At 39.5% G+C, this 16,303-nt stretch overlaps 1 protein-coding gene across 8 annotated transcripts in view; it reads right to left on the reverse strand.

Annotated features, from left to right (window-relative positions):
* The window catches only part of LOC121600159 (glycine receptor subunit alpha-2), a 56,449-nt gene that overhangs the window by 22,622 nt on the left and 17,524 nt on the right, over nt 1-16,303 (reverse strand). The window contains exons 1-2 of one of the 8 annotated variants that reach the window (XM_041928495.1): nt 11,258-11,642; nt 6,423-6,914 (exon numbers count right to left, since the gene is read on the reverse strand). The exons of 4 other annotated variants lie outside the window; for them this stretch is intronic. In XM_041928495.1, the coding sequence (XP_041784429.1) occupies nt 6,423-6,499 (77 nt within the window). In that variant the 5' untranslated portion in view covers nt 6,500-6,914; nt 11,258-11,642. Of the gene's footprint in view, nt 1-6,422; nt 7,568-10,992; nt 11,643-16,303 lie in introns of those variants that run through there. 3 more of the 8 variants (XM_041928494.1, XM_041928492.1, XM_041928493.1) reach the window with 3 other exon arrangements.

Here is a 16,303-nt window from a genome sequence, read left to right on the forward strand (position 1 = left end):
ATGTAGGCCCTTTTCCAATGGCTAACGTCCAGTTTTATGGGACATTTTCCTGGACCATCTTCGCACAATTTATGATGTTGCTCGCACACCGTTGTGTTGGTCAACGCTTTGGGAGGGATTTTTTGTTTATTTAAATAATGTAAAGCTTTTGAACATGTTGAAACATTTTATAAAGCAGCTATTAAACGGGCCTTATCTATAATTATTACCTAACATTATGATGTTATAACTAAACGATAAATATATAATACTATAATTATAAAATGAAATAATAACATTAATCATAATGTGATCACGAACAATGTCCAAATGTTTCATTTTTTTTTCATTTAAACTTTTGTTTCCATTTTTATCTGAATAATTAAAGTGTTTTGTAATTATTCCCATGTGTAAGTGAAAGCTATGTACGCTTATAAGGTTTTTTTTGTTACTAGACCTTTTCTGTACCATCGGCCAAATTATTGCCATTTCCTGTGTAACAGTCAACGATAATTGCAGTTTTACTTCTACCCTTCATTATACGCTGGCAGTATCGTTCGAAAACAACCTGCAAAGCGTCCCAGAAAAGTGTTCTAAAATGCTCCATTTTCCATCCGCGGTGCATTCGGTCGATACACGTACAGCAAAACATTTTACAACAACTTGTAGTTGACCGCTTTGTGTGTTGGCTGTTTGTGAGGAAAGACCATGGAAAGTGACTGTTCGGAAAACCCACCGAATATTGCAAACAAAACAAGAAGGCATAACACAACAGGCACCAACGTTCAGTGTCGGGATGGATCGGCACATGATGTATGTTTCCTTTGCATGCACTCGATGCCGAACTTGAAGATAAGACGAGGCCTAGACGAACCGGTCCGTTTGCCAACCGACTGCCAGCTCATTTAAATGTTTCTGCTCCTTGCGAGCTGAAAAAATAAGGCTTCATTTTAAGACATCATTCCGTTCACGTGAATTTGGCTGCCATAAATTAACACCACCAACCTACCACAAGAAGTTCCTTGGAAAGAGTAAAATAAATTTACATTTACTAACGAACAGTTGTCTAACACAGTGTTCGAATGTGCTTGATTTAATAAAAGCATTGGAACAATCCGCCCGTCTGAGTCACCTGGGAAACATATTTGCATAAATCATCAACTTTATTGTAGCCCAAATTTTTGAAAATCATATGTTTCATTGATTTTTTGAAAATCAACTCGAGTTTCACAACGGTTAATAATTTTGGATTTGGAAAATAAATCAGTTTGGTTAAATAACACCTTTTGTGGTTCATCAAAACATCAAACTAGAAATATAATATGTAAACGGATTTCAGATTGTATTAAAAATCTTAACACCTTACTCTTTAGGTTTATAGTTTATCCTTATATAGACAACACTTCTCTTTAGACAAACATAACAATATATAACAAACTTTGTAGCAAATTGTACCAAAGCTATTGATTGAAACCCCGTTAATGTGATGACACATTAGAGGATGAAACTTTTTCAATTAAAGACGATGATTCCGAGTCACGAAGCGTTAGGTGAGTTGTTTATCTAACAAGATTGTTGCCGTTTCATAAAGTTGCTTTCCCAAATTGTTTCCTTTCGTGACCATAAATGAAGGTTGTTGGATGGAATTTGTCATTTTCTATTCCTGAATTTTGCAGCCACAAAACACAAAATGCACGACAGCCTTGTGTATAGAATGCCTTCAAGGTCATTATAAAAGTAAACTTTTTTACACAAAAGCTAAATGTGTACACAAAAGCATATTCATCACAGAAAAGTAGAAAGGATGCAAACAAACATTTATTGGCATCTAAAACAAGCTTTCGGACAAGCTCCCACGCCAGAGTTTGTTAAAGATTAAGAACCATATGCTGCAGCACTGAACGGAAACCTGGGCGCTCCCCAAAAGTCATTTCGTTTTGTTCGTCTCGTTCGTCTTTATAAATAAGAGAATGGCCAAAGTTCTTGCCCAGCTGCCCGTCGTAGGTGGCAGAAAACCAATGCCAATAAAATCTTTGCCCGAGCAAACCCATTCAATCGGAAGCAGAAAGCTACACAGCATCTTTGGCATCTTCACTCTACCCAAATTCAAATCTTCCCAAATGGACCTTCAATGAGCTGTATGCATTATGCAGCGCGTAGAGCAGACGGCAAGAAGGGTTCGAGAACGCTCCGGACAGCCACTCTGGAGACGTCGATGCGGTCACGAGCTCACCCGACAAAGAAATGATATGGCAAGCTCAAACCGCCGCGCATGGCATTGGCAGACGACCCGAAATAGATCAACCGGTGCGTAATGATGGCAGAAATCAGTGTCCATTCCCATTCCTAACCATTGCACGCAGCTGGGGAAAATAACCGCAGTGCAAAACCGGAATCAATGCATCCGGAAACGGTTCCAGCGTGTATCGCAACCCTTGCCTAACATTCTTTCAAACGGCCGGCGGGTTGCTTTATGGGCATAGGAAGGGTTTATTTATTTATTTTACTCCATTGTTTGCTGCGTTGGTTTGAGTTCCCCTTCTCTTGCCACGCTACAGGAAAACTGCTGTTCACGCATTCCGGTAGGTCATGGTTCCGGAGTGCAAGCGGAAGAATCAAAACTTCCGCGACCTGCCTTGCACGGGCCCACCTGATGTGCCACTTTCTTCGTCCCGATGAAGGACATCCTGGTGAAAGAATTTTAGCATAAACCTATGCGGGCGCATGCAGAAAAACGTCAAACTTTCCATACCACGCATTACCTTTACCTACCCACAAGAGAAAAGGAAGAAGATTAGAGGGCCGAAGTAGAGGGACGGTAAGTGAGTGAACTCCAACAATCCTGCCCGTTAAATGAATGGTGCAGGAGGAGTTTGATGTTTGTTCACCAGGCAGGCGCAGCGCACACGGCAGAATCGAACCAAGCGCTCATGAATTATTTATAATGGGAACATTTAATTCCTTGCTCCACACGCCCTCTGGAGGAGAAGGGCTGTCCTGAGGGAGTGTGGTGGCACTATTGTTACACACGTTATCCTGTCGTTGAGTCCATTTTCCTTTCCTGAGGTGGCCTGTGTCCTTATGTTTATGGAATGCGTCGCTGCAGACTTTTGTGTGGTGGTAGTGAAGGAACGTTTGCGCGGTTACAACCCTACTGGCAGGTTTGTATGTAGTTAGTACGTTAGCTTATCCCCCTTTCATTGGCACGTGCGGTCTGTTTTTTTCAATGTATCGGTTATTAGCACATGCTTAGGAACAGTACAATGTCCAATGTCAATATGTAAATAGTAACGATTTAATAACACTTTCCGTTTATCACCACAAAGGACAGTAAGTGGCATTTGATTTCTGCTGTTTATCAACACAAGAATGGTTGGGGATTAATTGAAGAATTACAATTAAGCTTTATCAATTGAATTTATGTTGCATGTGTATCATAAGCGCTATTTTCCTTCAATTAGCTCAATATGACCCATCTATCTTAACAGCTTGTTTGAGGATTGACCTGCATTCGTTTGCAATAGGAAATGAGGTTGTTTTGCAAATCGTTTAATAGCTTTATAATAGTTACACATAGCTTTATAATAGTGTATAAAGTAGTAATTAGTATTTTGAAACGTTTGATCATAAAAATGGTGCAAGAAATCAGGACAGTATCTAAAATACTCTATCTAGAAAACCAAGCATAGTCATTTCGTAAATTTTTAGAACTAGTATTTGAAACTTAATCTTTTAAATACACACATGAAGCACAAATGCAGCATATTGACTATCAATAATAAGTATTAAATGTAATTAATCAATTTCAGCACCATATTGGTCAATGTTTAACGAACTATGAGGTCATTTGGCTAAGTAATGGAAACTTAAGTAATTAATTAACTGAAGATAATGTTCCGATATGTAGTCTAAAATATTGCCCAGATACCCTCAAAGATGGTGTGAATATGAGGTGTCCGACAGTACGTAACCGCCAATGCATATTATTCATAACATACATGAGTATCCTGAAGACAAGATAGGCATTCAGCCCACTAAAACAATTATGATTTTTCATAATTGATCAAAAAATAATACGTAAAAGTTGATGTTTAATTATTATATTAAGCGTTTTTTTCTTCTTATTCGGTGCAATAATCATACTCGATCTATGTCTAGCTCAACAGCAAATTTTCAGTGCACTATATCGTTGGCGAAAATGACGTATCCTTTTCTTAGAAACATTGATAGCAAAGCTTTGAAATAGATTAAAATGCAAATAATTGAATCGAATATTTCCAATATTTTTGCGCACATGCATAGGAAAAATATTCAAAAAAAACTGAATTAATCTTTGTTAGTGGATCACTTGTACTACTGAGCTACGGAGATTTGAACTGAAGGTGGTTATCTTAAGAAGTAAGTAAATAAGTAAAAGAAATCTTAACGGTAAAACATGGAAAACTAATATCTAACATTTTCCTTCGTAAAAAATTCTCCAATAGATTGTATAACTCAAAACAATTTTTTAACTGTACAAGTGGAAATAAGCTAGATCATGTTCGCGTTCTTCGCGTGTCACTCGCGTGCAGCTAGCAAGAGGATAGGCCTAGCCCATATTTTCCACCTACCTAAAACTCCTCTTCTTACAACTAGTGTTTTAGTGAGGGGCTTACCAAAGGGCATTCAAAAAATTGACAGAAAATCAATGTCTCCCTGTCCGCGGCTGCAACGTCCCAGACCCGCCATCACGAAAAGTTCAACCCGTCTGGACATGTTTCGATTGCTTATCGGCTTCCCTGTATCGCTCGAGAAACACCTGGCCCCTTTTTCAGAACACGCAGCACTCAGACTAATCATCCAGACAGCTTTCGGTTGACGAGCCGGCGGAACGTTAAACTGCAATCGCGACCCAAACTTGCTTCCCATGAGAATTGTGATGCTATAGTTTTCTTTGAAGCTTTCTTTGGTTTTGTGTTGTTTTGTGTGTGTGGTCATCACCTTACGCGATTATAGTTGTTATGTTTGCTAAAGTTTAATCACCATCGCGGCTGTCGTGTTAACTGTTGTCCCATTATTGACGATCTGAGATGTCCGATAATAGCAACATCGAAAAGGAATATAATTTCATATACGATAAGTTTTTGCAGAGTTTCACACGGTGTTGGTAAGCTGTAGTTCATCAGTACCTTAAACTACGAAGGCCAACTCGCAGTCAATCATTTGTTCGAGGAAGTTTCGAGCAGCATAGCACTTTATCGCCTATTTGTTTAAGATCGATACCCAGTTTGAAGGCGACATGATAAAAAAAAGAAAAACAATACCTGACCCAACTGTGACGCGACCGAACAGCCATCGAACGTTGAGCTTATTGACGTCTCGGTAGCACATGCAACCGCTGGCCTTCGGTTAGTCATCATTGGGCTCCAGAGCAGAAGGTTCGGCGGTTGATTGGCTTTGTGTTCAAATTTGGAACGAGAAGAAGTCACAACGGAAGGTAACGTTGCAGCTGCAATTGCAACTTTACCTTCGGATTTGAAAACTAACAAACAGTTTGGAGCATGAATCGAGTGGAAATTGATTTTCGTTTACCATCCAACCAAAAGTCGTTCGTACGAGCTCTCGTGGGATCGTAACGTGGCGAGTTTCGCTTAAGCACCTTTTTTATTATGCATTATATCGAAGATTAAGGGCTTGAATTTTTGACGCAACATCGCCGTTAAACCTTTGTTCCAGCGGGCATGATTCAGAGGATTTTTCACACCCAATCTCGGGTGCGTGTGAAATACAAATCCAATTCCAACCGAACCGAACCGAACCGTCATTGTATCAAAAATGTATTGAATAGTAAATAATACACCTTGTTGATTATGTTACGCGACCAAATGTCTACGAGGATGGATTTCTGTATGGATTTCAGATAAAAGAATTTTGTGATTGAATATGTTATTTAGGTTCATCTCGTTGAGACTAGTCGTGTCAAACATTCTGAGTTTAATGATACATAACGATGTCCCTATGTTCATTGATATAATTTACATCAAAATTGGTGATGATTTTCAAAATTTAAATTAATCGTTACATATTAATAAATCAAAATAATTTCATTTTGTTTTGAAGGAAGCTTACACGTTCAAAACAAAGTAAGGGATAACTAGTTTCATTTTCTATCTGCAAAATTCTGTACAAACAATTCCATCATAAGCATTCTACTGATTCTTTAGATTTTAGAGCATTTTGTTTGTTTGATTAGTTTCGTAGGAGAAGAGAAGAAACTAAATTAAAAATAATCAACAATACTGCCGATTTGCACCTCAACTCAAAAGCACTGAAACTGGACGAAATATTGTGTACTCCATTAGTAAAATGATTATCCCATGGTAATCGCTCTCACTCCGAGCGACACATTCCAATGAGCAAAGACTGTAAATCTCGGGCACACTGGGCACAACAAAACGACTCACCACATCACCAGCAGCTGTAGCAGGGCCAGCGTGATCTTTGTGCTTTTGGTTGTGCTCCGATACACGGCGACAGCCATTTTGGTCGCTTTGCTGTGGGCCGCCGGTTGGCACCTCTGGCCGGTGGAGCCTCACCGCAAACACCGCCGTCTCCGTCGTCGCCGGGGCCGACGCCGTCGCCGCCGACGTTGCGGGCGTCCCCGCTGCTCTGGTCGTTGTCCGGAGCTCCGCTGAGTAGAGTTTATAATCATTTCATGGTTGTTACAAGTGTGGCACGCACCACCACGTCCGGTTGTGTGTTTTGTGGTCACGGAAACCGCTGAGTATGGGTAGGTCACGAAGCAACTAATCAGGATGGTGGTTTTATTTTCGCTTCTGCTCGCCCGTTTTTCGTACACTGACACCACGCATCATTACGAAATTTCTATTGCACCGCACCACAATTGATCACTTTGTAGCACACACACACGTACAAACAAGCCCTAGAAACAACACCTAGAAACAGTAATAGTAGCACTGGTTGTAGCAAAATTACGGATCCTGAATCGAGGTCCGGTATCACATCCGCAACTAATCGTCACTTCCGACCGTTTGTCAACATGGGCCTTCATCGACCTGATCACATCACTTAGATCGCACAGTCGCACGTGTCGGAAATGGACACTAAGCAAGTCGCGTACCTCATTGCCTCATCATAACACACTTCCAAGCCGGACGGTCTGAAGTTTGCCGCCACTAGTCGTTTGCGATCGGTGATCTGAACCAATTTATGCACCGCACAGACACAATCTAACCAACGTCGACACTCTCGGACCGGCACTGCAAAGACGTTGTGCACCGTAGCTGATCTATTACACCGAGGTACTAGGGAACGTTTAGAGCACCATACAAACGCGATGCATTCCGAAGATGGGAATGGATGGGAACGGTTGACATGACATCTGTTACGTAGAGACGGTTTGCCTGCTTCTGCAATTGTTTGTTTTTTTTTGTTATTCTTCTCTCACTCTTCTTGTAGCAATTCCGTCCCCGGTTGGGATGGGACACACATTCGCACTGCAGCAACGAAATCATGCGCGCATTTACGACTGCTGCTTCCAATGGCTGACAAACGAGCAGTGACGCTCCCCGACAACACCTTGCAGTCCCTTTGGAGAGCGAAGTGAAAATTTGCATAATTTATCGTCTTGCTAGACACAGACGGGTAAATACTAACGAGGATGTCTCTAGGGTGTCCTTTTCCATTAAAACCGGTTGATGACCATTCTAGTTAGAGGTGGGCAGTGTTTATGAACGCAAGCAAAAGCAAGGGAAACACTGACAGTCTGCAAGGAAAACCCTATGCAACAGGTAGTGTAAATTAATCTCCCGACATTGGAAGGATACTTGGGGGAAACGAAACACTTGCTCCGATGTGGCCTACAATATATCTCATGCTGGAAGATCATAAAGCTAGCAGATCGGTACTCGGAGGATTTTGTTATACATTTATTAATTATTTGGAATTTATTGGATGACCTCGGTCTTTGCGTGTCTCGGTGTACCTTTATCGATTATGTTTGTGATGTGCGTACGACCAGTTTGAAACGTCAAAACAGTACGGCTTTGATCATCACATCTACTGGTTGACCTTTTCGTTGTTGATTCGGTGGACATGAAATCGATCAATATCGTCAAGATTTTTAATGTCTATTGTATTAATTTTTTCGGAGCTTTATCAAGAAAAAAACATAAAAAACAATGAATTGAAGTGTGTGATACATCAAAGGTTTTACTAGTCGAATTTCACCGTTTCCAGCCAAAAAAATGCTAATTGTATTTAGCTTGAAGTTGTTGCACTAAATTGTCTATTTGATAATTATTACTTGATGTTTTCAATTCATCCCTTTATTCCTTGATAGATTTTTTAAAATTCGATTAAAAGGGAATTTAATTTGCATTTTATTATTGATGCATTAAATCAGTTCAATTTGCTCACAGAACGGTCAACCGCGTATCTCGAGAAAGATATGCATTGAAGAAATTATACAGAAATCTACTTAAATCGTAATTGGATGCATGATGAAGGAACTAACAACATTTAAATTTTGGAACACTGTATGAAGTTTTTTCCTAATTGTGAAATGTATGTGTTAGACTATTTTACAAACAAATAAGTTAGCGATAATCGTGCAGCTAGCTCAAATTAGGAAATTTGGTTGTGTTGAATAATTTTTCTCTGAAAGTATAATCACTATATTTTATGAACTGCCCAATACATGCCCTATTAAATTTTATGTTTAACAAATAAAAAGATTCTATGTAAACAAAATGAAGCATTATTCCTATAAAATTATAATCCTTTCTCCTTAAAACAGATTTTCCGGATAAAATAAGCGAATATTTCAGTGACATCATTGCAGGGCAGGCTTATTTATGTGGGAGATCTTGTCGAGTCAAGGAATAACAACCATTTGACATTCCTTATCTTGAATAATACACGTACCACATCGTATGGCATGGCAATCCATAGTGCGTTTAGTGTTTTAGGTCAGCCATTGGAATTCCTATAACAACTTTACGAACATTCATCGCCTCAAATAGCATGCTCTGAATTTTTTCGATCAGAAACGTGTTCATCTAACATGGATTGAGTGGAATGTAATATTATACAAAATATTTGAGAACACATTTAAAGAAGCAAATAATATTTCGTTTAAAACAACAATTATTGAAGCAGCTTATTTAATATTAATTATTATTAAATAATGTATTGTGCTTTTTCATTTAAATACAAACCAAAATATCAAGCAAATATGAATACAGGACAGTTAACGGTAGTCCCACCGTCTGGAATTATCCACAAGCTTCCGATGGTTAACCTTACAGAAGCGTCTTCGAATTTCCAACGCTAATTGTTTCCCCAGAGATTGGCACTTGGCTTGGCTGGTGGCTCGGTTTGGCTTTCGGCAAGGGACACCTCGACAGTTGCATTTACAGCCCGGTTACGAGCACCAAACGCAACCGCTCTTATCGAATAACAACCCGAACGTTCGCATGCAGAGAAAGCAAAGGACGGGAAAACAAACGGCTACACGGTGAAATGTGACGAATGTATGGGCCACTTTTCGATGCCAATGCCACCGCAGGACAGATTATCGGTAAAGCACAATCTTTGGTCCATATTTTGTATTTCTTTTGTATGTATTTGTATAATAGTTGGATGAAGGACTTTCACAGCTTAATTAAATGATTTTTTCCCATATAATCATACACGATTTAACATTGTTAACATCAGTCAGATCCGTAACGGCCAAAATGTAATACCATTTGACTCATTAATCGGTACACAGCAGTGCTTTGTAACGTTTGTTTGTTTTGTTTTGATATAAGTTTTACACACTTCATTACACTATTCTTCCTGATCAACAATCATTGCTTTGACGGTGACGCAACGGATAAACGGCAAGTCGAACGAATCGGGAAGCGCATTTCATAAATACACACACGTACAGACATACATACATAAAAATACACAAACTAGGAACAGATCCGGAACGATGGAGCTGATGTGCAGTGGGAAGGTATAACGGCACGAAAAACCGTTGGGCCCTATTTTTAGTACACCAATCAATACTTATTATATCAAATGGAATCCCACTTTGCGTTCGATGCACTATTCTGCATTCTGCTCAATTGAACGATGGCAGTATGACGGTTGCCGATTGAGTGCGTTTGGTTTCACATTTTGCTTTTCCTTTCTTGTTATGTTATTTTTGTATTTTTAAACTTTTCATGGTAACTTCAATAATTAATGATCATTGGTTTCATTATAATTCTTTAATAAAATCTCATAGTTATCATAAACGTAATATTAAAATAGAAACATTAAAAAAACTAAATAAAAAAAGTATTTTTAATTAAAACAAAAAATTAAGACAAAAACTAAATTGATAACAGAAGATAACAAAAGGAAAAATAAAAACAACAAATAACAATAAAAAAACATATTCAAATTCAAAAAAATTGTTTTCGTTTCGACCAAATCACTTCGATCATCTCTTCAGTGGGCTATGTGCTACCTCATTCTGTTTATTCGATTTTAATTAAGCTTCCGCTCGCAAACCAGCAGGATTAGCTGAGAAAGGAAAGTGTGAACAAAACACAAGACAACGATCGCCTCCTACCGAAAGTCTCACTTTTATAGACCATTCGCCGGATGTAGATTTCGCGCCTCAACACACATTTATCGACGGCACGTTTCTGTTTTGTTGAATGGTTTTTCGTTTGTTTTTTCCCCTCTTTGCTTTTTTTATATTCACAGAGCTCATTCACAGTGTATCACCTTTTTCCCATCAAAACGAGTGAATAAATGGAACGAAGGAAAGGTAAAGAGAAAACCAGGAAGTGGTCCACCGGAAGTTCTCAACCACGGTCCATCAACAAACACGCATCGTATGCTACTTGTTCACTCAACACACTACCACAACAATACAAACGAACGCAGGAAAACAGGACCAAAAGGGGGAAAATGACCACACCGGTCAAACGCACCGGGCGCCTCCATCACGAATCGATGATAATATTTAATTACCGCTGCTTCTGACATGCGAAGGTGATCAGCCGGAGGCTTTGATTTTCATAATCCACTCACTTAAACGCATACACGCACAACGGGACAAACAAATACAAGTGCAACACGGCACACCAACAGCACAGAGATAAACTGGAATAAAATCACATTCGCTTCCAAACCAATGGCAATAAAGCCAAATTACGTATTAATGGCAACAATAACAGCCACTGGGTTTTTCCGTTTCTCGTCTAGCACACTCTTCCATGCACACTGACCTACTCACACGCGCGGACACACACACACAGGCGGGTAGCACTTGCATAAACTACAGTTGGGAAAAGGGCGCGCTTAAATTTCTTGAACCAGCGAACGGACGTGCGAACCTCCCGACGTACGGCCAACGACTGAAAAAGCTTCGTGCGGGTTTGTTTATTTCGGCGCGAAAGCTGGATCATTTTTTTTATTTTGCGAGCTTCGGTCATGCACTTCGTGCCGATGTGGGAGCCGTTGAATCGGGTCCAGGTGTATACTGGTGTGACCGTTCGAGCCGAGATTCGCAGCACGCGATCATTCGTCTACCGGATAGTTTACATTTTTGTCTCTATGTTCGCTCGATACTATTCCCGGTTTGTATTGTCGTTTGATCGTTTGATTCAATAGAAGAGCCACAGCAGCAATTCGAAGGTAGGCTTAATGCACGCCTGAAAAATGCACCAACCCAGGTAGGAGAAACTTTGCGCTCGTTGATTTTCCGCCTAGTCCTCACAGTGTCCTTGAGCAATATAACTACAAGGTACAAGGTGACACGATTTCATGCTAGAGATTCTAGCGACAACATACAGGACCTTCTATGAAGAAGGTAACATGAATGAAAAATGTCCCACAGCGTGGCCAACACAAATGGCCATCGATTACTCTCAGATGAGCTGGAGGGAGAGGGGGGGAGGTCTTCAGGAAAATACAACGAAGATACATTATCATCAAGATTATTGATTACGATCAGCTGACCAGTGTTGCCTCCTGACCAGCAATCGGTAGAAAAACAATACCGTTCTGTTGTTATTTGTGCAGGACCAGCCTACTACTATGCACGTGCTCAGGTACCACGATTGGTCGACCCTACCATGAATACGAAATACTCTCTGCCCAAACAAAGAGGGAGACAGCCTGGCGTCGAAAGCAATGACATTGCGTGACTCCATGTACAAAACAGATCCTCTTCCGCCCCTTAGTAGGCAATCGACTTCAATGCACTGGTCGGGTGGAAATGTGGGATGGGGCCGTTGTGGTCTATACAGTCTCGAAAAGTACATACAACATACATACACACAAAACAACTCACGACTGAATCTGATTAATTATGAAGTCAAGATAAACAAATCGTGATAGCAGTTGAGGAAACGAGAAAGAAACAAGAAATAGTGGGGGAAAGTGTTGGGATCGAGATTGTACATATATTGCACAGCTGAAGGTTAACAAGCAGTTTATTTATGTACACGTTCGACGTGCATATATACCAGTGAGCATGGCCCATCAAATATTTACAACAAACAATTGTAGTGCATTGACATACTACGATGCTACGGACAAAACTGCATTTGCATCAATTCGCGGATGTAACCTGAGGAACAGGAAAGCTTTTTGCTTAAAGCTCGCGCCCAAAGCTTTACGCAGTGAGCTTAAAAGCGGAGGAACTGCTCGAAAGTGCTAGAATTCAATGTGCATCTGGGATGTCGAATAAAAACGATTTCAAATTTAACTATTTTTAACAAATTAAGATTTTGAAAACAAAATTAACAGTTATTCTGTGAAATTGTAGAACAGCTTAAAATTAAATTACTGCCGTTAAAAGGTCTAGTAAAACCCGAATTTCGAATAAGCATTAATCAGGAGAAAAAATAGTTAGTAAAGACGGACACATTAGGGGAACTCTAAAAAATCTAGATATATATAAACGCCGCAACCGTACAAATGTGCAGGTCTTATGTTACACTCATATTTTATCAGAAAATGTGTGGAAATTTTTAATGTTTCTATAAAACGTTATGTGTTTTTTACATTATTTAAAAATATATTTTTTTCATGCAGTTATGAAATGTTTTGGTAAGACGGATAGCTGATAAGGGAAAGGTGAACATATTTTAACATTACCTATTGCTTTTCACTTCAAGGTATTATACGTGTATACAAAAACTTGGTCATTTGCATCGATGGTTCGTTTAGCCGTGATTTTAGGAATTGCATGCTCCATTGCAAACACATCGTTGAAAGCAGAATCTAAGGCATTATTGAAACATCGTGAACTAAACAGCTGAGGCTGCTCCAGCTTACAAAAGAACAGATTAGAGCTATTAGAAAATTACTCAAGTCTGTGAGCAAGTTATAATCTTTAACACGAGTTACAAGCCTTCTTCTCTTTTCTAACCTTTACGAGAACAGCCCTAAACATCCCTAAACGGTCATTAGTCATTCTTCATCAGAAAACACTTTGTTTGAATAAAAGTGTTATGCTGTCATTAACACGCCAATAACTACCAAAGTTGTGCGAAGTAGTGGCTACTTTATTTACAGATCTTTTGTTTAGATGTAAAGCTTTGATGTGGTATGCATGAAACTACAGTATTTTACGGTGTTTCAATTAGGCACGATGTCTAAGGTACCTTATTTATAAAATTGAGAGGAAGGAGTGCACAGTAGTGTTGTTGTATCTTTTATAGAATATTTGGGCCTCGTGGGTTTTTACCTCTTAAATGCTTAAATGCCTCTTGCTTAAATGTGCTTGTCATTCTTCATCATTTGCCTTATTGATATATGCGGCCATGCCGGTCTTTATACAGGTTTTATATTTACTACGGAAAGAGATAGTTAAGCCTTACTATGTCGAGACAGTGCGAATGCATTTATCAAAAAGTCCACATTCCAAAGTCCAAAATCCATTCCAAATGATTTTATTTATTTTTTGAAAACTCTGCATGGTTTAACCGAACCAAAAATACTGTATTTTGATTTTTTTACTGTATTGTGGCTGTATTTTTTAGTTTTTTTTATCTCTTGTTTTATCAACTTCAAAACAAATATATACAACGTATATTCTATTATCAATCGGTAATTTTATTTGATACTAACGTTCCAATAACCTATTCCATGTACGTGTCGGCACCTACAAGACTGGATTGGATCGTTCCTCCTCCGGAGCATCCTCTCGTAACAATGAAGCGAATATGCTAGGCCTTTATAGGCTTTATAGGGTAATTATACCTCATAACTGAATAGTAATTCATTGCTACCGAGGAACGGTGCGGATGGGACACGATTGAATCTGGCCTTGTATGGGTCGGCAAGTTTATCAAATATTTGATAGAAAGTAGAATCGCACGAGTCGGTCTCATGGTACAATCGTCAACGACTTAATAACATGCCCGTCATGTGTTCAAGCCCCAAATAGACCGTGCCGCGACTGACGTAGGACTGACTATCCTGCTATGGGGGGTAATCCAAAAGTCATTGAAAGCCAACCCCATAAGTGGTACAGAGGCAGGCCTTGACCGACAACGGTTTTTGGGCCAAAAAGAAGAAGAAGAATAATCGTATTAACTAATAATCTTAACCCTAACCCCAACCCTAACGAAATAAAGATATCAATTACTACAACAATTTTTGAAAATTGTTAAGTAAACTGAAAGCCATAAGATAAGCCATATCTTTGGTATTCATTCTATCTGGTTCAATCTGGCTGCTCATGTTTGTCACATCTTTAATAAATTTTAATCGGATGCTAAACTCTTGATCTCGATCGCTTGTCATGTGCAATTGAACCATGGTTTTGACCCAGATAGGACACCTAAAAACATACTCGAACAAACATTTCCCATAATTATACGAAAACGATTTCGAATCAACTCGCAGCATCACACTGGCCTAAGCCAAGCAAACCTATCCGGTGGTAAAAGTACAAACACGGCTGACCCGATGACAAATGGGAATCAAAGCGTCGTGACTCGGCATCCATTTCGCGCCAACACTTGGTCGCCACTTTAGCACGTCAGCCGGCTTCACGCGTGCATTTGGCCGGCCGGTGCATTTGCATTATGGAATGCAAATTTGTTCTGCCACCGAAGAAAGTGACCCCGCGCTGGACCGATCTGTGCAATCTTGGCAGGAGAAAACAGAGCGAATTCCACTCGATTTCATGTAAGTGGGTGCTGAGTGTGGCAAAGGGTGTTGCTGGGACAACAAACAATTATTTGCATTTCACCCGCACGCATCCTGCCGTAGTTTAAGGTACGAAGAAAGCGTGGAATTGAAAAGCAAATGCAGCGAAATGTAATGCGATTTGCATTTTTTAATGTATATAGTAGAATTGTAAATTTAATTGTTAGTATTTACATATTATTTTCTCTAAAACAGATGAATAATAATTAATATAAATTTGTAAGTTTGACGAATGAAGACTTCCTACTCATGATGTACACCCTTTTGTGTTTTCACGTTTAGCTCTTCTCCAAACCCAATCAGCAAAACGCTAATCTATAGTTTTAATTTATCCCCCATACCGAGTCACCAGTAAACACCGACTCGTCGCTTTCCCTGTGCGAACAAATGACATCCACTTCCGGCGCGCGATGAGATGTTGTCGATCAAACGGCGTCTAAGGCCTTATTGAAGAGGGCTACACAAAAGAAAGGCAATAAAATCAACGCCCCACCGTAGAGAAATGCACCAATCCAGGAACAATCGTTTGCACACTTGCAATGACTGTCCGTCAGGGAGTGTAGTCGGGACTTTGTTAGCTTCGCATCGAGTTGACATTGCGCCGGGCTTTCTCATCTATGGACACGGCGTAACATTTAAAGCGTTCGGGCACTACATCCGCAAGGAAAATCAATCACCGTATTGTACTAATGGATCTGTCCGAGTGCATCCGAAGCGTCCGCTAGGAAAGCTGCTCGAATGAGTGACGTCAGCCAGATTTAAATATGTGCAGGGTGTACGGGAAATACCAAAGGCAGCATTTGTTTGTGGGAGAAATGTCTAATGATACGAAAGACAGAGCATGTGTTCCCTTTCATTATTATGTCAAAGTTTGTACATGCTTTTCCTTATCATGATTGGAGTTACTATTTTGTTGACATGCTTATTTGATGATGATAGCACTCATTGTAAGTGTTGCATTTTATAATTGCAATAGTAAACAGAAAAGCAAATAAAAAAACAAGAAATAGAAGAATTATAGATTAATATTGAAAGGCTTTGATAATGAATTATCTGCTCCCAAGTATTGCAACTAAAATAAACTGAGAACAAACTTTACTAGTTTATTAGATTACAG

Source organism: Anopheles merus, chromosome 3L, assembly GCF_017562075.2.
Source record: "Anopheles merus strain MAF chromosome 3L, AmerM5.1, whole genome shotgun sequence".
Classification (NCBI taxonomy): Eukaryota; Metazoa; Arthropoda; class Insecta; order Diptera; family Culicidae; genus Anopheles; species Anopheles merus.